General features: G+C 41.8%; 1 protein-coding gene across 4 annotated transcripts in view; it reads right to left on the reverse strand.

Annotated features, from left to right (window-relative positions):
- Positions 1–24,586, reverse strand: part of KLF12 (KLF transcription factor 12) — a 247,807-nt gene that overhangs the window by 9,914 nt on the left and 213,307 nt on the right. For all 4 annotated transcript variants that reach the window (XM_051608921.1, XM_051608924.1, XM_051608922.1 and 1 more), the window contains one exon: positions 17,930–18,087. In XM_051608921.1, coding sequence (XP_051464881.1) covers positions 17,930–18,087 — 158 coding nt within the window. The remainder of the gene's footprint in view (positions 1–17,929; positions 18,088–24,586) is intronic.

Raw genomic sequence — 24,586 nt, forward strand, 5'->3', positions numbered from 1 at the left:
CCTATCAGAAGAGAAGATTAATATCGCAAAACTGGATTTTGTATTTTCATAATGCAACTGTTATAAAACTCGATTTTTGCCATGTTTGTAAGCGAGACTTCCTTGTGATTTCTATCACCAGCCCTCATTGTCTGTATGTTCAATGCTCTTGGCATTTGATTCCACCTTGATCCCACAGCTGAGCATGCACTAAAACTGAGGAAGGGAAACTGTGTGAGGTCCGTATGTCTCTTCCTTTGGTGTGTCAAAAATGATTTTTTACCTCCTCTTCTGAAAGCAGCTAATCACAACCAGGACAACAAAACAGCATCTCTGCAACAACCGTTTCCTTTGTCAGGCATAGTAATTCCTCAGTTATTTATTATCTCTTATGAATCATGAGCAGCTTGCAAGAAACTATTTTAATTACACAAACCAGTGACGCAATACTTGCTTTGTCGTAGGCAGCACCTCCCTCCATACGTCTCTTCAAAAGTCAATAAATGCTTCGCTTTTTTCCAAAGAAAATTCCTCAGTAAAAATATCATCGCAAAGTTCAAAGAGCCCTGGAAAGTCCAGCTGAAATGGCCATGGGTGCCTCTGCAAGGAAATAGGATGCTGTACAGGCATGCTAGCAGGGCTGTCAGCAACATTTGAGCTCCTTGAGTTGGTACCTTCTGTGCACCATCTGGGCTGTGCCGTAGTTTTGATGTCAGACAGGGATGGGAAACAGTTGCTGCAAGGAGAATCCAACAATCCAGGCTCCGAGGTGACCACAACTCACAGCTGCACCAGCAGCAGCTTAGCCTAGGTAATTTTTCAGTCCTCAGGCAAGCACAAAGCACCAAACAGTATTCATCACCCCTGGGCAGCTGCAGTGTTGGGTGCCTGGAATCTGGCAGCTGCTGCGAGCTGGATGGGCACAAGGTACAGGGCAGATGGCAGGTTGCATGCTCTTGCCAATGACAAAGTGTTAAAAAACAAGCTCAGATTTGCCACCAAACTGTCTTACATACATACCCTTGCCAGAAACAGTTGGTGTGGAGCACTGGACAAATATAGCAGTCTCCCCATTTGACTCGGCAAGCCCATCCTAACAACCTTGTCACACTGCATCAACAGTTTCCATGTGGGGCGCTTGCTCTGACCATCCTCAAGGTATTTTAAGACTCTTTTTGTTTAGACTCTTTTTAACAAACTCTTTTTGTTAGAGAGGTGATTGTTCCCCTGTACTCAGCACTGGTGAGTATTGCAGTATACCTGGAGTATTGTGTCCAGCTTTGGGCAGCTCAATTCCAGAGAGATATTGAGGTGTGAGTACTTAGGAGGGCAACGAAGCTGGTGAAAGGCCTAGAGAATAAATCTTAAGAATGCTTGAAGGAGCTGGGAATGTTTATAGTTTGAGAAAGAGGAGGCTGAGGGGAGACCTCATCAGTCTCCACAACTACTTGAAAGGTCACTGTAGAGAGGTTGGTGCTTGTCTCTTCTCACAGGTAATTAGTGACAGAACAAGAGGGAATGGCTTCAAGCTGCAACAGGGGAGGTTTAGACTGGATATTAGGAAATTTTTTTTCACAGAAAGACTGGTTAGACACCGGATTAGGCTGCCGAGGGAGGTGGTTGAGTTACCATCCCTGGATGTGTTTAAGGGTCATTTGGATGTGGTGTTGGTGGAGATGGTTTACAGGAGGACTTTGTAGATCAGGGATGATGGTTGGACTCAGTGATCTGAAAGGTCTTTTCCAACCTGAATAGTTCTATGATTCTATGACTCTTGATACTGCCCGTCTGGTTTCTTTGACCACAGAGACCTCCAGAGCAAAATGAGAAGGTATTTCCTAAGCTTTGGTTCCTTATTTAAAAGCATCTGAAATTCCAAGTCTCTCCCCTGCCCTGACATCCTTCTCCTGCAATGGCCTCTTTGGTACACAAATCCCAGATCTTCTTTCCCTTGGCAGAATACAAATGCAGAACCCAATACAAGGAGGGATGGCTGGTGAAAGAATAATTTCAGATATAGTTTGTTCATCCATTAAAACAGTACCACTTTGTGTAAGAATCAAAAGTCAGCTGATAAAAGGATGTAAGCACAGGTCACTCAGCTGGAGTTCCCAGGTGTTTCTTCCAGCCTCCCTCCTCAATGAGTCTTGCTTACCCAGCCCCTCTAGAGCTATGTGAAAGAGACAGGACTGACCACATTCCTCTCAAGCTATTTACACCACTGAACGAAAATTGCTCTTACAAGCTCAACCTAAGAAGACCTTTCATTATTTTCAATTAAATATATGTGTTTATCCTAAGAGGGAAAAAACAGGCAAAGCAGCATTACTCTGAAGACGTATGCACCCTAAACAAGCCCCTATAAAGAAAACTGTGAAAGACACCATATTTCAGTAAGAATAATCAACATTTTATGCAAACCTAATTTTTAGAGGAAGAATAACAATATTACTTTTCCATTCTCTGTGGATGGACAGGTGGCCAGACAAAAAATATTCAACATAGGCAATACGATACTAACACTTAACCTTTTGTTTGTTAACATCCCAGACATGAAGACTGACCATTGAGTTAATAAAAAATGGAAGATCCAGGAGTTCAAAGGATGGAGAAAGGACCAGCAGGAACAGAATTGCTAGAGGACAGAAAGCTGGTGTCAGGTGGCACACAGCAGCTTTGGCTGATTAGCTTAGGCACTCACTGCTGAAATTCTCAGTACAGTCAACTGAGAGAAGCTGGACCTCAGCAGGGCAAACCAGAAAGCAGTGAGTGAGGTGGTGGACAAAACTACTTTGTTAACTGGAAGAAACTAGACCTACTGCTTTTTTATATTTATATCTATCAATATATACAAACCTCCATTTCAAGACTGGATTGCAGAGGAGTTGAAGTCAAATACTCTACCATTTTGAATCAGACACTTCTGCCTCTGTGAGAGCACTTGAGCTTAGGTGTTTAAGAAACTCTCAGGTTCAAAGTATGGGCACGTTTTGGCTCCTTCGATGCCTCGGCAGCCACCAATGCAAGAGTCACTGTCACACACCCAGACACTCAAATTCTTATTCAGCTCTAAGGAGCAAAACCAGGCAGTGTGTGCCTGCAGTGTGAGGGTAGTAGAAACATGAGAACGAAGGAGAGGACAAAAGGGTGGACAATTTTTGGAAAACAGTAGTAAAGAGAGCTGCAGAAAGAGACTAAGAACATACCACAATTAACATGAGGAGAACCCTGTTAGATAGTTCTACCTTCTGAATCTGTAAAGTTTTAGACTTATACAAGCTACCATTCAAAAATAAATGCCTGAAGCTACAAACATTTTCACAGGAGTTAACCTACTTTTGCACCTCTCTTTGACAGCTCCATTGTTTGTCTCCAAACCTGAAAAAAAGATCCCAAAACATGGAGAAACTGTATTCTGATGCTACCCAGCAGCTTTGTCTTGCAATACATGGACAGTGAGCAGTAAGCCATGGCAAGCATTTACACGGATCAAGTGGGACCCTGGAGCATCAAAAAGTTCTTCTAAGACAGTTCCATGTAAAAAATGAGTGTTTTCTATTGTTTGGGAAAGTTAATTATAAAGTTTCAAAGCTATGACTCAATGCCCCAAATGGAACTAGTAATTTTTTTAATCTTCTATTAACACACCTATTTCTAAGAGTTCTCAAAACGTTGCTTTTGTAATCCAGATTCCACAAACCAGATTAATTTAATTACTTTTACATTATTAGTTTTCCTATCCTACCGTGGCTACTCACACTTGAGCACTTAAGAACATTGTTACAATGGTTACTCATGAAACCTCCCTAAACTCAGCAAATAGAGTTAATAATGCTGAATAATGACCCCTGTTCAGCCAATCCTTCCAAAATTTTCCACTCTCCCCAAAGTCCAACATCTCTCTTCCCATATTCTTACTCATGTACTCTAACATTCACAAGATCATTCACCCAAGGAAATAAATCTCTCAAACTTTTACTTTATAACCTGATGACATTAACATTTTCCATTAAAAAAAAAAGAAGTCCTAGGTGGGTACCAGCAGGAGACCATGTTGTGTAACAGATGATGGGACCAGGGTCTGTTCTACCCTGGGTAGAATTTCCCACACAGTATGTTCCTTGGCAGTTATCCTCTGCCCATCACCTTGCTGGTATCGTGGTATTTGATGCCAGATGCTTCAAAGCCAGGCACCACAAAAACACCATGTAAATAGTTATGGGTTGTAGTGCCAGCAAGGAAACTGCTTTGGCACTCCAGGAAACAGAGCTGGGCTTATGTTCCCTAAGTAAGAAACTTCATTTACTACAGTTGCAGAAGCCTTATGTACTCCCTGTACACTTGTAGTTCCTTTCATTTGTGTATTATTTAAGCTTAATTTATTCATCAGTTCAGCAGTCTCTTGGCAACTATGTCATTAAGTAATGATGAGGTAATACCATCTACTACCAGGACAGAAAACATCCCACTGATCAAGTTCTAAACTGATTTATTTCTCTGGCAGAAACTCACCTCTCTCTTTAGTGTTACAGGTTAGTGCCATCTGTGTCCTCTTCAGACATTGCCATCTATTCAATTTTCTGCACATGGAATTGTCACCATGACTCTGAGTTACTACATCACTTGTCTGTAGACCCTTCCTGCAATGGTACCCAGCATTTTGAAATACTGGTGACATTTTTATTCCAAGCCAACTAGAAAACAAACATAAGGGACTGCTCAGGGGTACAGGCTTAACCATCTAGTCAAGATTTTTTCTCTATTTAAGCTTTTATCACCTTGTGAAAGAGTCACATGCTGAAATTCTACTTTTGGGAAGGACAAAGTTAGAAAAGCAGTTGGAAATGAAACTTGGTTTCTAAGTTTGAGTAGTGTTTCCAGACTGGGAGGGTGGGAGCATAGGGGAGCTGCTGTCCCTCACTCCATTCACAAAACAGAATGGGTTTGAGTCCAACTTGCACAATTTAATAGGTGGCACCTGCCCAGCCCTGCTCTCTACAGCCACATCTTTATACACTCAGTTTCTACTGCCACTACTCCCGGAGGAGTACTCCCCACATAAAAACAGAGTGAGGTCCTAAGGATTTAGTCCATAACAAAAGAAAAAGAAATCCAGCAAGTATGCTCCTGTCTGTGTTTGATGATGTTAAATTTTCTAATCAAAGTCAACAGATCTGCAGCTTTGTAGGATTGAGGACAACTCCTGGTGATTCCTGGTTTGGTTTCTGCTACAGGATATTATCCAACATACGTAAGGTACGGCACATTTATGTCAGCTGGTTTCAGCTCCCATGTAAACATAAGAAACATTCTGAAACATATGGAACAGTCACATTGTACCCATACCAATAGGACCCTGGAAAGAGAAATCATAAATTGAAAAGCACAAATGATGGTTAATTAGATTCTGCATTTCGACTAAAAATAACCAATTTTAGGCTGAAGAGAATCTTTTTACAGCAAAAACACTATCTGATAATGAGCATCCTCAGGCACTCCCAGAGGAAGAGGACAGCTTAGCTTTCAGACACAGGGGAAAGGGAAAAATGACAACTCTTATGTTTTGTGTGATATTTTTATTAGTATAATTTTTTAATGAAAAACCATCAGAGCACTTATAAAGCACTTTCCAACTTTGAAGTGCCTTATAAAGCTTTTTTTTTTTTTTAAATGTAATACTTCATAACAGTCTGCCTCTGTAATAGCACTGTGTAGCACATATTGTGTCTATTCTGCAGGTAGGAAAACCAACACAGTGAGCATCGTCAGCCTTCCCAAAACTGCAGAGAAACTGAACAGCCACGTTATGACTCACCTACTAGGAACACCTTACTTTCTGTAATGAAACCACTAGATCTCAGTGTCATCCCTTTAAGAGTATGAAATATTTTCAATCATTCTGATGCAAAAGTCCAATTCAATTACTTAGATGTCTTTCACAAGGCAGTTTGGGATCTCTGTTTCAAAGTTACTGATTCACTGTATCTCTTTGGTGAAGGCAGTGAATTCGACTTTTGTGTTTCAGTATTGTCAAAATATGCAAATAAACTATCTTTCTGGGAAGAGATTAAAGTTCCGTATCAGTTGAGCAAGTCTGGGAGAATAATTTCTACAAGCAGAACAGGAACATACTGTGCTGCTTGTGACACATCTTGAAATTCAGGTTTATCCCTTGTTCTCAGTCTGACTTAGGCAAAGCACAAGGACATGGTTTCTTCATGCTAAAACTGGGAACAAAACAATTTCTTCAGGTCAAAAATACAGTAGCAACCTCCACTCTAAAACCAGAGACAGAACTGCATCACAATTTTGGCAGCTCTTGAACCAATTATTTACAAGCTCCACTTCTGATAATGCAGGTGCAAGTCCTTTTTCCACATCATGACATGCAACTACCTTTTCACATTTCACTGCACTGCTGAGCTTGGGTCCTGTTTGCATCCTGGCCCTTCTTGTCACTCCCTCTGCAAGATCAGTTCAGCACCCTTACCTCTTTCTTCCTCCTCCATACTGTCCTACATGTCCCTCTAGGTATACAGCTGCCTTGCTATTTTAATACAAATCCCAACAAAAAAGCCTTTGTGAGGAGGCTCCCAAGAACTCCATTCTCTGAAGTTCAAGAAGCCAAACACATCACATCAGTCTCAGCCCTGTTCTGTCCCTGCATGCACAGAAGAGAAACAAAGAAGGAATCCAAGAAACTTCTCTTCTACATTTTCTCTTTTTAGGCTTCTGCACAGACTTTGCCCCACGATGGGATACACCTAGTCCTGTGTGAGACAGGAATGAATTAACACTCTGGGACAAGGATTGGTTATTGTACATTACCAAGGGTGGGTGTTGCTGATGTAAAATGATAAATGCAACTCCTGTAAAAACAGAAAAAAAAAAATTTTGGAAATGTATAAGGCCTCCTCTGTGCACCTGAATCCAGGAACCAGACCAAATCCCAATAGTAGATGACAACATTTTATTATCATTTCTGATAATTTTTTCCTGCATGATGTGGTACATATATAAATATTTAACAATATGTTCATGTCTAGATATACACTGAACATATATTTTGTATCTATATAAGATAGCATGGAAGTTTCTTCCTTTACTCCAGCCACGGCAAATATATGGGACTAACACACTTCCAGAGCTAGGAGGAAGGCTGAGATTTTTCCTTTTACGGCAGCCTTCACTCACAAAGGTATTTAGGAAAGGTGATGCAACAGAGCCCACTTCCCCCAGCATTCAACTGCACAGAGGTGCCAGCAGTCCTCCACACTAACTCTTTAACTGGGGTGCTCCACACCTGGGTTTTAGTCTGGCCTTTCAGATAAAAGGACTTTCCTTCACTGTGGTCCGTAAATGCAAGGGAGATGCCAAACAAGTGACGCTTGCCTTTCTATATGCCTCCAATTCTGCTACTGCCACTCCTTGTGGATGTTCCAGGCATAGCCCCACCACATTCAGCAAGAACAATACTGTTGTTTCTTACCGTAAAATTAAACCTTCATCTATGTGTAAAAGCCAAACCAACCAACAACCTCCCGAAGAAACAAACAAACAAAAAACAACAAAAGGGCTCCAAGGGATGCGCTTTGTTTTGCTTAATTTTGCACAACCCATTATTTGTTGTTTGCACTGTGCCAGAAGTCAGGCCCAAGCAGAGGCCAGTACCCTGGTGTGCTGGGTGGTCTGTAGAAACAGAGCAGTAAATAAGTGAGTTGGGAATGGCATTAAACTTCTCAAGTAAAGAGATACCAATTTTTATTGCCATAAAGTGCAAAGAAAATACGTACAATACTAAAAAAATATATTTACTAACACAAATAGACATGACAAGGCAAAAGAAACTGGGAAAACATCACTAATGTGACCAAGATATCACTAAATTTCATATCCTATGTGAAGAAAACACTGAAGAGCAGAAAACAACCCCTGTCCTACACAAGTCATTTGACTTTCCTCCTTTTCCAGGAAACAAGAAGTTTTTGTAAAACTTCCCTAATTTTCTACCCACTTATTTACAAAAAAATGAAGATTAAACCCCCTAACTTTTAAGCTCTGTCTCTTTTTTCCTCTTAGCCATGGAAAAAAAAAGGAAAGCAGGAAAAAAGAAAAGCTGAATAAAGCATTACAACAAAAGCTTTTGTGAAACTTACTTGTAGTTTTGAGCATGCTCCACTCTCAAAGACTGTGTTTCTGATTGGAGGTTGCCCTGAAAAGGACAGGACAGGCACAAGCAACTCCAGACACACTTCTCAAAAGAGACAGGGTATCACCAGTTAGGGACATTTCAGCAGCAAGTTGTTATCCTATTCCTTCAGTCAGGGACTGAGTGGTCTGCAGAAGTTAACATCCCTGGAAGCCCAGTACAGTGCATTTACTCCTCCACAATTGGGTGCAACATCTAGGAAAGTATTTTTGAGAGAATGGGAGTAGAGAGAGAGGTCTTTCTCACCTTCATGCCACTGCAGGGCTACACATGGTAGACCACAATCATGCCTGAGACCTTAAATGAACTGAAGTTCTTTGGAGGTAGAATATTAAGTACTAAATGGTTTGCTTTGAGAAAATTTGATTCTGCATAATGAAATCATCATTATTCCCTCGTGCCACACACAGACAAAACACATATGCACCCCATATTTACAAAGTCAAGGGGCACTGTTGCAAATATTTTTCATAACCTAGAGACTGAAAGTAATCACAGATGCAATTAGACTGGCTTCCCCATCAAAGTGCCTTGGAATAACCACGTGGGCACTCTTCCATATCGGCACAGCATCAGACCTACAATGCAGAGTAATAACTCCCTGTGTGTAAGGTGAATTCAGAGCTCACAAAATGCGCCAGCGATGAAATACTTTAACTTTCCACAGAGCAGCTATTGGAAGAGAACTGGATGTACAACCTCATTGTGGTATGGACACCTGCCCGTAAGTAGCTGGACTCAGACAACTATCTCACTACGTCCAGAGTAATTTTCATTTGTGAACATCACCTTACCAGGCTGTGGTGGCATCAGTGAGCCTGCTTTTATACCCTGGTACATACTGCACCAGCCGACATTTGCTTTTCAGTATATTTCTGTCCTGAAATCTGAACCCAGTCACATCAATTATAACAAGCTGAGGCTTCAGCAGCCCCATTTATTAAAAAATCTGTTTATCTTCTAAATAGAAACTGAAAGAAGAAAGAGCAGAAAAGCTAGAAGTGAAAACTTCCATGAAATACACTGGTTTCCACACTGAAAAGCTTTACTGTTTATTGAAACTGGCAGTAATTTTTAAACACTAAAAGAAAGTATTTCTTAAAAAATAAAAGCATCACCCAATACAAATATCACAGAACCATAGAATCATAGAACGGTTAAGGTTGGAAGGGACCTGAAAGATCACCAGGTTACAACCTCCCTGCTATGAGCAGGGACACCTCCCATGTTACTTAAAGCAAATTTTAAAATTTGTTTTATTTAAATTTCCAGTTTCTGGAACACCATGTTAACCTGCTGTTGCACCTTTTTTCACCTGACAGCTTTAGGTGAAGGAAGGAGAGCTATGGGATAAAGGCCTAGGGAGCACGTAGGACATGAGAAAGAAAAGCTCTGAAGAGCAAGTCTGGAGGACAGATGACAAAGAGGTGTTAATTTTAAAGTAGGCCAAAAATCTACACAGTTCAAGTCAAATCCAGAAGGATTATTTAAAAAATGTTGCTTCCTCCCAATATTTGCCTAAAGATGGGATTACAAACCAGTAAATATCTCTCTGGAACTTACAGCTAGCAAAAGGCATTAAATAGACCTTAAGAAAACAACAGGTAATGAATGGAGTTTTAAAACCTACAGAGCAAAAATAACTTTTTTGGTGCCTCCGACTTCTTAAGTCTGCTCTGAAATTACTGAAAGGAAAATGTGAACAAAGACTAATGACAGGGGCCCTTTCATATTAAAATACTATATGGAGCAACACTGAGTGAGAGGAATGCAATGTTTGAAAAAGCACAGACTAAATAAAACACCCATGTACTCACTAGACCTCTCTCTTCTAGGGTGGTGTTTCAACCTAGCTATAAAGGAACATCTTGGAGAGGAAATGCTGTCATTTTCTCAGGTACATAACTGCATTTCTGAGATGTTTACTGTCTCCATGTCATGCTGCTGGAGACCCCCTGACACTGACAAATAGGCTTCATTACATCTGTGGTAAAGGTATTTGCTCTCATCTCTCAGGAATGATACAGACTTTGATCAAGGACAAAGCACCAAACACTAAAAAATTTCCTTTGGCTCAGGGGTTATATTCAGCCTGCCTCTTCATGTGCCTCATGAAGAAGCCACATCTTCTGCAGCAGTGGCACTGAGAAGAGTGATTTGGACCCGATGCTGGTCAGGGCTCACGGATGAAAAGCAGCACTTGCAGCCCAATATCTAAACCCTACACAGAAGGTGCTTTGGTTACAGCCCTTGCCTTTCTCCACTCCTCAGAGGCAGAAGCAAAGCCATGGCTGCAGATATACAATGCCCTGCCCGCACAGACTAAATCCCACTTCACACCTGGAAAGTCATAGGCTTTTGTTGCCACTGACCCCAGAAAGCCACTCTGCCACGTTCCTCCAGAAATTAGTAACTAATGAGTGAAATAAGGTTGCACAGAAATACAGAATGATGATACAATAAAAGAAAGTCCTACAGAGAGAGAGAGAGAACGAGCAATCTCTTCTGTATCAGATGTTGTAAAATTATATCCCATGTGATCTTAAAGCAGGCATCTTTCTTCTCTATTGACCTCTTCATGATGATCCACACAATGTTTTAAATTCCCTGGGCTTCTCCATATGGTAAGAGGGTAGCCACAAAGAGCTACAACTGGATTTAGCTGTGAGCAACTTTGTGAAACTCATGTGACATGTGTGAAACGTGAAACTCAAGACAAATTTCTCTTTAAATAAATATGTAGTTGGTTAGATTTCTCAGGTCACAGTCCCCATGCTAGGCACCACTTTGGGACACAGTCACACCACCAAGTGTACTCTGTATAATTAGAAGAAAGAATAGTTTTAAGTCTCCTCCACGTGTACTATCCACTAGACATGTTTTGAGTCTCCGTGTTTTTTACTAGGCCCCCTATCAGACAGCATAATTTGCCTCTTCATTTTACATAATAAGCCTCAAATTTACATCCTCTCCCTATTAAGAGGAGACAGATGATGTCTATGAAAACTACGTACTGATATGCAAAGGTTAGCTTTGCTATCAACAGGCCTACAATTCATGTTAAAAGACAATACTGTACCCCAGGATTTGCAGACTGTGGATGAAAAGTGAAAGCAGCTTTTAGCCACATGGTTGGCCAGCGGGACAGTTTGTCCACGACCAGATGCACCACCACAGGCATGCCCCAGGACATCAACCACAGCCAGCAGACATTGCCCTGCAGCACCTCTGTTGGCAGCCAGAACCTGCCACCTCTGGCTATTTGTGTTTTTTAATATTTAGTGCATTTTGTAACAGGGAACTGAAATCAGTATGAATAAAAAAGGGTTTGTGTGTTTTTCACATGATCACTGTCATCTATCCAAAAGGTGTTTTGTTTTCACTTTCTAATGTCTCCTTTGCACTGTCAGAATCATAGAATCATTAAGGTTGGAAAGGACCTTAAAGATCATCAAGTTCCAACCCCCCTGCCATCAGCAGGGAACCCTACCACTAGACCAGGTTACACAAAACCTCGTCCAACCTGGCCTTAAAAACCTCCACGGATGACACATCAACAACCTCCCTGGGCAACCCATTCCAGTTCCTCACCACCCTTATAGTGAAGAATTTCTTCCCAATATCTAACCTAAATCTCCCCTCTCTCAGTTTAAAACCATTACCCCTTGTTCTATCACTGTCTTCTCTGATGAAAAGTTCCTCCCCAGCTTTCCTATAGCCCCCTTCAAGTACTGGAAGGCTGCTATAAGGTCTTCCCGGCTCCTTCTCTTCTCTAGGCTGAACAGCTCCAGCTCTCTCAGCCTGTCTTCATAGCAGAGGTGCTCCAGGCCTTTGATCATCTTGGTGGCCCTTCTCTGGACCTTCTCCAACAGGTCTGTATCTTTCTTGTGCTGAGGGCATCTCCTCCCTCTTGGGTGTCAACCACACCACACAGCTTGGTATCGTCAGCAAACATGCTGAGGATACACTCAATCCCACTGTCCATGTCTCCAACAAAGATGTTAAAGAACACTGGTCCCAATACTGACCCCTGAGGGACACCACTTGGCACCTGCCTCCATTTGGACATTGAGCCATTGACCACAGCTCTCTGGGTGTGGCCATCCAGCCAATCTCTTATCCACTGAGTGGTCCATCTGTCAAATCCATGCCTTGTCAGTTTGGAGACCAGGATGTCATCTGGGACAGTGTCAAAGATTTTGTACAAATCCAGGTAGATTGTCAGTTGCTCTGTCACCATCCACCACCTCTGTAGCCTTTTTGTAGAAGGCCACTAGATTGGTCAGGCATGACACTTGCCCTTAGTGAAGCCGTGTTGGCTGTCACCAATCATCTCTTCATTTTCCATTGCCTTAGCAGACTTTCCAGGAGGATCTGCTCCATGACCTTGCCAGGCACAGAGGTGAGACTGACCAGCCTGTAGTTCCCTGGGTCTTCCTTTTTCCCCTTTTTAAAAACAGGGGCTATGTTCCCTTTTTTCCAATCAGCGGGAACCTCACCAGATTGCCATGACCTCTCAAATATGATGGACAGAGGCTCAGCAATTGTATCTGCCAGCTCTGTCAGGACCCGTGGGTGAATCCCATCAGGTCTCATTGAATTATGCACCTTAAGTTTCTTTAGATGGTCACAAACCTGCTCTACACCTACGGTGGGGGCAAATTAATTCTCCCAGTCCCTGCTTTCACCTGTCGTGGCCTTTGTGTTGAGGTTGGAGCACTTGCCAGAGAAGACTGAAGAAAAGAAGTCATTGAGGACCTCAGCCTTCTCAATATCCTGTGTTGCTACCTTGCCCGTTTCCTTCAGGAGAAGGCCTACATTCTCCTTGGATGTCCTTTTCCCCCAACATACCTAAAGAAGCTTTTCTTATTGCTCCTAACATCCCCGGCAAGATTTGATTCTAGCAGGGATTTGGCTCTCCTCATCTGATCCCTAGCTGCTTGGACAACCCCTCTGTAATCCTCCCAGGGTACCTGCCCTAGCTTCCACCCCCTGTATGCTTCCTTCTTAAGTTTGAGCTTTCCTAGGAGCTGCTTATCATCTATGCTGGCCTCCTGGAGTTTCTGCTTGACTTCCTTTTATTTGGGATGCAATGCTCTTGGGCCTGGAGAAGGTGATCCTTAAATGTCAGCTAGCTTTCATGGGCCCTTCTACCCTCCAGGATGTTATCCCAAGACACTCTCTTGAGCAGATCCCTATGGTAACTAGCCCAAAGGGTCCTGGATGTTTGTTCTTGTTTTATCTCTTCTCCCTCCTAAAAACAAGATTCCCCTGTCCTCTTATCTTTTCACACACACCCTTTATCCACAACTATTAAGCTGATTGAGTCTATAATGAAATGTATTATTTCACCAGAGACTTTACTGACTTGCAGTTGACCTGATGGTGTGACTGTAAGGCTTTGTCCTGCTGCCTTCCCCATATTTACCTCATAAACCTATTTTCATTGTTGGTACAAATGATCAAAAAATAATGACAAGCATGGTGAAATTTAAAACATTTTTTTACTACTTTGCAGCTTTCCTTTGACATTTCAGAAATGTCCAGTCAATTGCAGAAGAGGTCAAGATGTATGTCCTCAGTTTTATAGCGTGAAAATATCTGCCTGCTTTTTGCCAAAATAAGGAAATTATTTAATGCATTTTACAGTTTTCACAGATCCATGATTTCCAGTTTCACAGATCAGTTACTGAAGTCTATTTTGGCCTATCAGCCCCTTAACAGAAGGCATGATTTGACTCTCTGGCTTAAATAAAACGTATTAGATTTTCATAATCTCTCTTCAGAGGAAAGAGAGTCTGCAGATCTTTCACAAACCAGCGCTAGTAGAAAAGGAAACAACCACTCATTAAGACAAATTTAAATATTTATAGAATGAAATTTTGATGGAGGAAAAAAACAACAGTGGAAGGAACCAGTATTACTTAGTCTGTAACGCTCAGCTGTCCTACTGAAAGTGTCAATGGCAACTTTAGTACCACCTAAAAGGCCTGAAATAGCCATTAAAAAAATCCACTATGGTTTTTTCCCTCTTCATCTTCAAAGTAAAAGCAGCAAACTGAAGAAGGCAAACCCCACCAGGGCTGCACAGCCACAGACCTCGCAGAATCAGGAGTTACAGATCTCCCTGATCCTGGGGCTGACACCAGCACTACACGGAGCGCAGCGCAGACATACGCAGACCAAGGACGCAACCCAGGGCTGCTGGTTTTAATCTTAAAGATCACTAATATGTAAAGTCACACATTAGCGACTTTCTTCAAGTTTACTGACGCAGAAACTAACTCTGCACAACTCAGGTGAGCCAATTCCTCACAGTTTCTCCTTGTGGAAAGCGCTGATAAACCCGAGCCGTGAGATAGCCTGCGAGCCCCGAAGGCTCCATCACACCCAATACCTCCCGATAGCTTTATTTCATAATCTGGCAAAACAACAACTAGAAGCTGATACTAGAAAGAGAAATTTGATACTAGTGCTTGTGATTTATGCAATGTTCTAGCTATTGCAGGTTTCACTTTTTCTAGTTGGAGAGACGATGTGCAGTTCAAGCTCGCCCTCCAGTGGACTCCATGGCCACACTAGTACATGAAGTTCTGAGGACACTGGTGAGAAGTATTGAGAAGCTAGATGATAGCATACTTTAAAAAACAAGGAGTCACTTGAAGAGAATTCAATGCAAATGTTACCACCTCTAATATTTTGTTTCCATTTTAAATTAAGTTTAAAAGAAATATACCATCCAACCAAAAAAAGCTGTACATCCTGTCAAAATACTGCATTGTTTTTACTCCTCTATTCCAATGATTGTGAATATCTCAGTGGCTATGCATATACAGTAAGTGAAGAAAAAAAGAGTTCTCAAACACATCCTGCTTAGGTAAACAATTGTCAGCAAGATCAGCCTGCCTAAAAAAAAAAAAAAGTCCAGATTATGCAATGCTGAGTTTCTGTGATCTTTTCTCAGAAAGTTTCCTACTGAAACTTGCTCACCCTTGCGTGCATAGCTGTCATACTTCATTTATAGTTATCCAAAACTGCACACTAATTACTGTGGGTCATATGTGAATAATTAACTTCTTCTGCCTGAAGCAAAAGTAAAGACCAAGATAAAAAATGTAAAATGAGATGAACACATAGAGTATGCTCAAGGCCAATGCTACGTGTAAGCCTGAATATATCAACTTTTTTACCAAGATCTGAGAAATGTTCATAAAAATACATCTAATTTTCACAGCACAAAACAGATTTTCTCACTGGATCTGCTGGCTAAATGCAATGATCACCTTTTCTCTAGACTACACTTCTTACATTGCAGCAGGTAGGAAGACATGACAATACGGAACAGTTAACAGCTGACCATTTAATGAGAGTTTTTTATTTGATGTTCTTTTTCTTTTCTCCCTGAAGGAATAAATCAACATCCAACGTGACTGCAAAGTATTTCAGGCAGCTGCCTTTTGGGGTGGTGATTCATTTCAGCCAGCTAACAGGTAGGTATCTGGGCTTCCTCTGTATCCCACAATGAAAGAGAAACACCTTTGCAAACCACCCAAGTCTACCTGAAGAGGGAATAACGTGCCCCAGAGGTGCCAATCCCTCTTCTCTGACTACCCAGAGATCCCAGACAGATAGCAGAGCCTAGACATCCAGCTGCCAGGGAACCAAGGCGGTGGAGATGGATCCAACGATTACAGCAGGTACAGAAACCCTGTTCATGCTGCTGTAGAGATACAGCTTCAAAAGCTGCAATTACCAACACCATTACAAGCCTTCAGTACCTAGTTCTGAGCACCCTCAGTGGTGCAGAATAACACTGATATAGGTGCATTACCCACAACCTCTGCTCTGCCATGAGCTCACTAAGGAACTACAGACTCATGATAAATATGATTCTCAGTGATCTAAAACGTTATGACAGAGAAGAGCCTCCTGTATTTCTGGGCTAACCCAAGTGTGAAACTTCTGAGGTTGTTCACATCTAGTTTTGTAACTCAGTTCTCTACATGGTGCTTGCTTATACTCCTGGGCTGGTCACCAGTCTTGCAGGCTAGAAAGAGTGACATCCCTGTGGCACAAGCACCTAAGGAGTATGGTTCAAACCAAAAAGTCTATGGGTTTCATGCCTCTGGTGGGCTCTCTGCCTTCTAATCTGCTACAGCCATATCATTCTCAAAAGGGTGATACAGGAAAGAATAGAGGAACAACTTAGACATCAGGGCAGGAGAAGGGAAGGGACAGAGTAGGGTTATACTGAGAAAAAAGTAGAACACAAATGACACAGTACAAGGTCAAAGGGTAAAGTTATATAAAATACATTGGGAGTGTAGGGATGAAACACCACATTGAAGATTGGAAAGAATTTGGAATAGCAAAAAAGAATTAAGGTAAGATACAATAAATTAAGAGAGGAGTCACGGGCATTAATGGGGAGATACGAAGAAACCAAAATAATTGGCCTGGAGGGAAATCTAATGAAATTCCCAAATCACCAGAACATTTCTGCTGTTTAAGGAAGGGACTCTTAGCTTACAGAAATTGATTTAGTAGGGGGTATTAGAATGGAGCCTTGTTCAGTATTCCTCTCAACTGAAGTCCTACCAACCAAAAGACATATCGGAAAGAGAGATGGAGATGTGGCCTCATTTGAAATGGAGAAGGCATCACTTAAGTTTTTAAAATATTATCTCTTACTCTTTAGAGTACATCACACACGGAAAGCACCAGCAGATTCTCAGCAAAGAACAACATTGTGCTACATGCTGGATAAATGCCATCTTTTCTCCAAGGAGTTACAAGAACACTAAAGTACATTAAGAGCAGAGGGATCAATACATTTAATTTAAGCAAATCAGCAGTAATGAACAGCACTGAAACTCAGAGCGTTCTGTCCACTGCCTTCCTAGCAATCTCCTTTTCAATTGCTCTTGATGACTTCAAATTGCTGCTCCCGAGTTTATCCACAATAAAATTACAATAATTACACATCACTGCTTCAGCTACTCTTACATGCCTGTCATGTAGCCTAGTAATAGCCTGCGAAGTTAGTAAGGACAAAAGGTATTGATTAAATGCTACCATCGCTGAATGGGATCCAGCTCAACAAGGCACCTCTTGAATCTCTGTTGAAGGGATCCGATGAAACCTATTCCCACAAAGTGACTGACTTCTCTCTGCAGTGGTATGTGGTATGTGGTACGTACCTCAGAAAGCCTCAAAAAAAATCCCTACTGAGCTCTTGAGTTTACACTTGAATTAAACTGAAGGCCTTTAGTTGCACTTCGCATTCAAATGCTACATCTGTAAAAGTAAGTAGTAGCTGAACAGCAGCAGGTCTCTCGAGCGAGAAAAATGGTGCTGAAGATCGACTATATGCTCTTCTTGAAGGTTCTCTTTGGATTAGTTCTTGTTGGTCCCAAGCAATGACCATCCACTGTTTGCTGAAGCACAGTATGTGTGTCCCTGGAGGCCACTTCTCTGTTTATTTCCATGTGAAAGGAGTCTGGTTTGTGCTGAAACCACTCTTGTGCTGCAAAGCAGGGATGACAGGGAAGTCCAATTCAGAAGAATGCTCTCGATCTGCACTAGAAGGCCAATGCTGATGCACTTGCAGACATCTGTGTTATTATTTAGGTACAGGCTTTTGGTTTTTACCACAGAATCATGAGTTCAACACATCCTACATGAGACAGAAAAGGAACCTGCTTAACTTAACCATGGTACACAGTGCTGGAGAAGACTTACCTGTGTGCGTTCTCCGGTGAGCCTTCAAGTGGGAACTTTTTGTGTATACTTTGTTGCATCCCTCGAAGTCACACCGGTGGATGCGCCGCTTCCTGGAGTCTGGAGACTCAGACCTTCTCTGACGCCTTGTGCTCTCAATACTGAACGGTGAAATTGAACTAAAAAAAAAACCCAGAACAGAAGGAAAAAATGAAGCCAGAGCATGCTGTACATCCTGGGCCCCAAAAGATCAGCTGTAATACATCACTGTGACATAAATGACCTTAACAATTAATTAAATATTTCCTCTTCTACAACGCTGTCCACAGCACATATTTGAAACCATTTGTGCTTGAACTAGAGTGTATTTTGCAGTATGAAAAAATTCAAGTCTTGGTTTAGAAGTGCCTGCTGCCATAGAAAACAACACAATCCTTGAAATATTACTCCAATAATGAAGTAGCCTGACTTTATCTGAGCGTTACTTCTATGCTGCATGTGTCCAGGTCCAAGCTTACTGAACACTGCTTTCTTAACAACTTTATATATAGCCTCCCTAATTTATCTCTGACAAGTTTAAATAGATAAAAATCCTGAACCTTTTATGAAAAAGTGTTTCCAGTACCCAGATCTGCCCTATGGATCCTTGCATTTGGCTGAACACTTGTTGTTCGCTTGCATACAGATGGCTAAGAGATCCGTATCACCCAGCAGCAGGGATTTTTCCATTTACTTATTTTACAATTCTCAGTGCATCACCCACAAGTCAATGAATTCTATTTCCTTCCAGACCACTGATAAACAGGAAAGTTTATTAGCACAGGGTCATCAACTGATCCCCACAGAAATGCCTGTGCTCAGCAAAGATACTTTATTTACAGCAATGTCCTTACGCCGATCAGTTATCCCAAATTTTAAGCAATGAAAAATATGTTGGAGCTATGTTGCTTGAGATTCTAAATACAGTGTGTAAGGAGCCAAATACTTGAATTAAGCCTGCTACAACAATGCACTTGGTTAGATAAACTTACTTCATGAGCTCTTATCAAGCTTGGATGCCAAGATCCAAACACCAAAGCCTCCTCAAATTCCATTAATTCTATTACCCAGCTATAAATCATTAATAATTGATTGCCTTATCAATGTTGTTACGGTTATGCTGCACAGCAATCATCTTCACTGACAGTTATACGAGCCTGTTCAGCTACTTGAAGAACTGGAACAATGTTGGCCTTCATCAAGTTCCTGGGGCTTCCCTCACATTCCTGGGTTTATTGACATTCAAAAGGAAATGACAGATTTGCCAGCAAGATCTTTTAGACTCTTAAGATGCAAATTCCCAGTTCTTCTGAAAGAATTTGTGACGTCAAATGAAAATGAATTGGCAGAAAAGAAAGTGAACGTGATCAGAAGAAGCAGTAAGCACAAATCTTTGGGGAAGCTAAGATGCTGAGAAAGGCATTTGAAAGAAGCACTGATGTTGATGCACCTGCTGAGAAGCTCTAGTGACAACACCGATCTTCAACCTTCTGTTACAGCAGCCAGTGCTGTTACAGCTGTAACTGCTCTGCCATAAACTCCACTTATTGGGATTTCTAGAATTTGTTAAGGACTACTTATATTGGGCTAAAACTTTGCATAAAGCATCTCACACTATTAGCATGTGATTTCACTGATGTTCTAGTTCTCTGCATTACAAATCATTAAGCCTTCAAGCCCAAATTACACCTTTTTTTTTTTTTTTTAAGTGTTTTTACAGTATAACACTAATTTAAACCACTATTTAAACAAAAAAAACCCAAAACCAAAACCAAGAGTACTTTCCTTCTGACAGCCCTCTTTTAACACTTTATATATATTCATACTTCTGCTTCAGGCAAAGAGATTTTCCAGATTAATTATTTTTTGCTTATAATATGATGTGTGTAAATGGGCACGTGAGGAGTTTCTGACATGGAGGAAGAAAGGGACGGGGGGAGAGGCATAATATGAACATTAACTAGCAAAAAGTAGTTCCCGAGAGAGCAGGACACATCAGCACTTTAACTAAGTGACAAAAACACAGATACGTTTAGCTGTCACAGAAATGGCTTAGGAATTGCATTTAAGAACCTGCATTTCAGGGCAAATAAAAGTCTTGGGTTAGATGATTCACTGAGAGCAGTCTCACTACTCCAGTCGGGTTGTTTTTTTTTTTAAAAAAAAAACATTCCACCAGCTAAAATAAAAAGCAAACATGTAAATCAAATCTTAAAGCACAATACTGAAGGTACAAAATCCAGCGCTCAAACAAGCAAAATCCTTATCTTTCAAGATAAATATTTGTGCACCATTTTTGCTGTATGTGATTTACGAGCCGTCTTAAAAACCTATTTTGTAACAGCATGTTCAGATCCTGGATAGTACATCTCTTTTAAATGAGAGGAGGATCAAGCTTATAATGCTGCTGCAATTTCCAGGTCTGAGATAAAACGAACTTTGAGCAGAGTCAGCATCTTGTAAAAAGCTATTTGTCACGTACAACAAAGTGACCTCACTGCTGGGAACTGCTCTGTGCTTTCCTGGGTATTTATATAGGTGAGGGTGGCATAAAGCAGTGCTGCGAAGGTGGCACATGATCAATCCTGCTGCTTCTTAGCCAGATTGCTGCTTCTTTCTCAAAGGCAAATAACCCACAGGAGATGCCATGCATTGCCACTGTCCCTGCAAGGTTCACAGACATTGCGTGCTCAGCACTCTGAGGAGAAAGGTTACCACAAGCTGGAACCAGCAAATGTAACCTCACGCCTTCCCTCTGCAGCAGTGCAGGTTAAATGACAAACTAGCCAGCAGAAGGGACTCATGACAAGTGAGAGCACAGCTCCAAGGTGGTCTGCCTCTGCCACTTTAACCCCTGTGGCGCAGCAGGACCCCATGGTGCAGACATGCTCGCTGGTGGAAAAGGAGACAGATCCTAACCAGTAGCACGAGCCTTGTTTTAGCCTTACAAAAGCTGTGTGATGTTAAACGGAGATACCACAGGAAGCCCAAAAAAGAGCACATGCTGCTTTTTTGAGCTTCCTGAGTTTAGTCCCTCTCACAGTAATTGTCAGTTGATTTGCTGATGTTCTTTCCCTTTGGCGTGCAGCAGTAAAGGGATGCATTCCTTTTTCTCAACCAGTTTCTACAAAATACCCTCTACAATCACACAGAGAGACATAAAAAAAATCCTCAAAACCATGTTTTGTGCCTTTCAAAGGCAATGGGGGCTCTGCCAGGTGGCTCTCGTCAGCATAAGACTCCAGAAACTACTGTTTGATGGCATCATGGTGGAAAAAGACTTTGAGAGTGGATTTGTCAGAGAGCTCAGTATTTATTTTTTACTGATTTATTTTCTTTTTGCTCACAGTGTGTTTTAAAATAAAATAAAATAAATTTTAAACACACTGACATATATATATATATATAATTTTGTAGCAGCCTTTTTTGACTCTAGGTGTCCATTGAAGACTGCCCAGAGTGAAGACCTGAAAGTAGATCAGCATCTGAGAGCTGCCAGGGTGCCCAGCAGAGGACCTGCCAGTTGTCCTGTCAACAGCCAAGATCTCAGCCAGCCTTTAAGGCTCAAGGTAGGTTTAGCAATAGTACTAACACCATACATCATATACTAACAAAACAGCAAGATGTACCAAATTACTGCTGATACAACAAGTTTGAAAGATAAATAAACAAAGAAGAAAACTGAGTTCTGAACTGTCAGCTTGACAATCTTTTATTTGCAGCTTGTTATTTCTAAAACCAGTGTAATTTCTATATTAGTGTAGAAAGTATTACATCAACAGAAATCCTGGGGCACTCCTGGTTGCCTCCATAAGCAGTTGCAACACCTGTAGTCAGTACTGCTCATAGGGTGAAATGAACCAAATCACTGTGAGCATTTAGGGTGATTTACAAAATTTCAGGTGTGTTATTTCCAGCTAGAAGTGAAAACATTAATCTCTGCCAATTACACATGTCCAAGTGCTTGTCCCTCTGATGCAAAAAAAAGTCTGCAAAGTAAAACAATGATGGGGGCTTCACCAGCAGATGGCCATCAAGTTCTGAACATGATCTGCACTACATGCAACAGGGATTATAACAACTCTGATAACTCAGGATTATTTTTCCTCACTACAAATGCTGGGAGGGGAGAGGATGGCGGGGGGGTGGACAGCTTTGAACTGTGTTTAGTGCTGCAGCACACCAACAATGTGCCACGTGGTGACAAGTCGCTGCACAGTGGCTGCTCCCCACCAACAGCCTGTTCACACGCTCTCACCCCATGGCAAACATGCAGTGTTAACTTCAGTCACCAAATCAGGAGCTTCCTGGCCCTGCCAGCTTCTCAGCAAGCTGGGCAAGAGCTGCCGGACAGTCAGCATGGAGCCGGTGAGGTGCAGCGAGCCACTGCTTTGCTCTTGCCATACAAACCCAAACAGTGCCCCAGTGTTGCATTTCCATCCTTGTGATTGCAACCGTTACTCTTCCTTGGCTCCCCTGCTATCAGTTCAGGCTCTTTGGCTACGTCTCCTGCCTGTCTCGTGGAAGACCTCATGGAAAACACACTGAACCCAGCAGGTATATAGACCAGCTTGCATCCCAAGTGCCCCCCACCTTACCACACGTCTCTCCTTGACAGCATTCAGACTGCACTACCTTATTCCCTGCTGGCCCTGTAGTTAAGTGAGACTTAAAAATGCGGGTTGGACTAGATGATCTTTCGAGGTCCCTTCCAACCCCTATGATTCTATGATTCTATGATTATGGCTGCACCTTAACAATAGTCCACCACTGCTAAAAACAGACAGTACCTTCCCTTTGGGGTGAGACCCAGACACCTACCATGTGTGCCCTCTCCACTCTGGCAATCACATGGAGCAACAGACTGGACTCAGCCCCGTGTGGCATCTACTCAGCCCAGATGAGGGGCCAGGCAGGCCAGAGATTGTCCCACAAGGTGGGTATAACATGATCTGTGGTCCTCCTGTGTTTCTCAGGACCTGAGCTGTTGAAGTGTGTGATTTGGCTAAGCTGGCATACCAGGACAGTCTTGATCCTGTTGCTTTCCCTTGTGTCAGTACTGGCACTTGACTGATTCTGCAGCAAGCCACAATGACAAAAAGCCAATTCTGAAAAAAACAACAACACTGGAGCAGCTTGCTTCCTTTGCTGGCTTAGCCCTCTAAATACTGGAGTCTGCCAAATACCTGCACTAACCCATGGGAGAGGACAGGAATGTGTGGCCAATGGTTAGGGGAGGGTCACCATCCCTTACGGTGGCAACTAACTGTGATTACCACCAATGCCACAACTTCCACGGAAATTCTGAATTTGTATGAAGAAATCGAGAATGTGGACATAAGCAATCAACACAGCGAAAATGTGGAAAAATCCACCTTTTTACTCCACAACAAATCCTCTTATTTTGATACTTGATAACACACACAAATATAAATACATAAATAGGTAGGCTAAAAACAACAAATGGGAGATATTACCATGCTAAATACTTAAGAGGTGACAACGTGCCTTGGCAATACAGGATAGAACCAAAAGTCAAATATTAGTATCTTACCCTGAGGCCAGTTTTGGACATTCAGATATTTAGTTTTTCTTTCGTTTTAAAGGGAAAAAAGACATAAATAATATTCAAATACAGAAATAGTGTATAAATTTGACAACGTGATTCATTACTTTATGAGACATGCAAAACTTCTGGGCCAGTCTTTCAGACCTAGTAACTAACACTGCAGGCAAATGAAATAAAAGCAGAAAACTAGGAATATAGCATGCCTGCATGATGCAGACATGAGCAGCTGAAGAAAATCCTTGCATTTCTAGTATTCGCTCAGCATTCAACAAGAACCTAGGCTGCAGGGAGATCATGGGGTTGGGCCACTTAGCATTTTTATGTTTTTTTTATTACTGTTATTATTGTTTCTTTCAATTAACAACTATGGACATCAGTCAAGTCTTCTACATTACTTTTTCAAAATCTTGGCCTTTGGCTGCAGCGGTGGAACAGCACCCCCTGAGCAGATGGAGCAGCAGGCTCAGATGAGCCCATGGCAGCTGAGGGTCCTCCCCTCCTTTGGGTGAAGCGGGGCAGCAGTGACCACAGGCGGCTCACGGAGCAGCTCCCTGCCAAGGACAGCCTGTAGCACAGACACCTGCAGCCCCAGCACCTGTACTTGGCTCCTCTGGCCTAGTTCCAAACCAAGTGAACACGTGCACAGCAGCAAAGCACTCATTCAGGGAGCTAATCTCGCTGAAGATAAAGTATCCTCTTTCTGTTAAGACCTTCACGTTTCAGACAGTGAAAGGCATGATATGGGTACTCCACGTGTTTTTGAAAAGGGGAATTGAACTGCATTTCCCAGTTCCCAGCTCTCAATTACTTTCTTTTGTAGTAGCTTTTCACAGAACAATTTCATTTTCTGATAGCTCGTATAATGTTACCTTCCCACTCACGGTATCAGTGAAAATATCCTCATAAACACTACACAATGAACTGTGTAGAAACAGGATGTGGATTATTTTTCATTACAGTTTATAAAATTTCACCTAGTAGTGAGATACCAAAATCATACGATATAAAAATGTAATAGTTTTTTTGCTTTAATATGCTTAAATATCAGTGTAATCTCCAGATAAAGTCTT

Source organism: Apus apus, chromosome 1 (genome assembly GCF_020740795.1).
Source record: "Apus apus isolate bApuApu2 chromosome 1, bApuApu2.pri.cur, whole genome shotgun sequence".
Lineage (NCBI taxonomy): Eukaryota > Metazoa > Chordata > Aves > Apodiformes > Apodidae > Apus > Apus apus.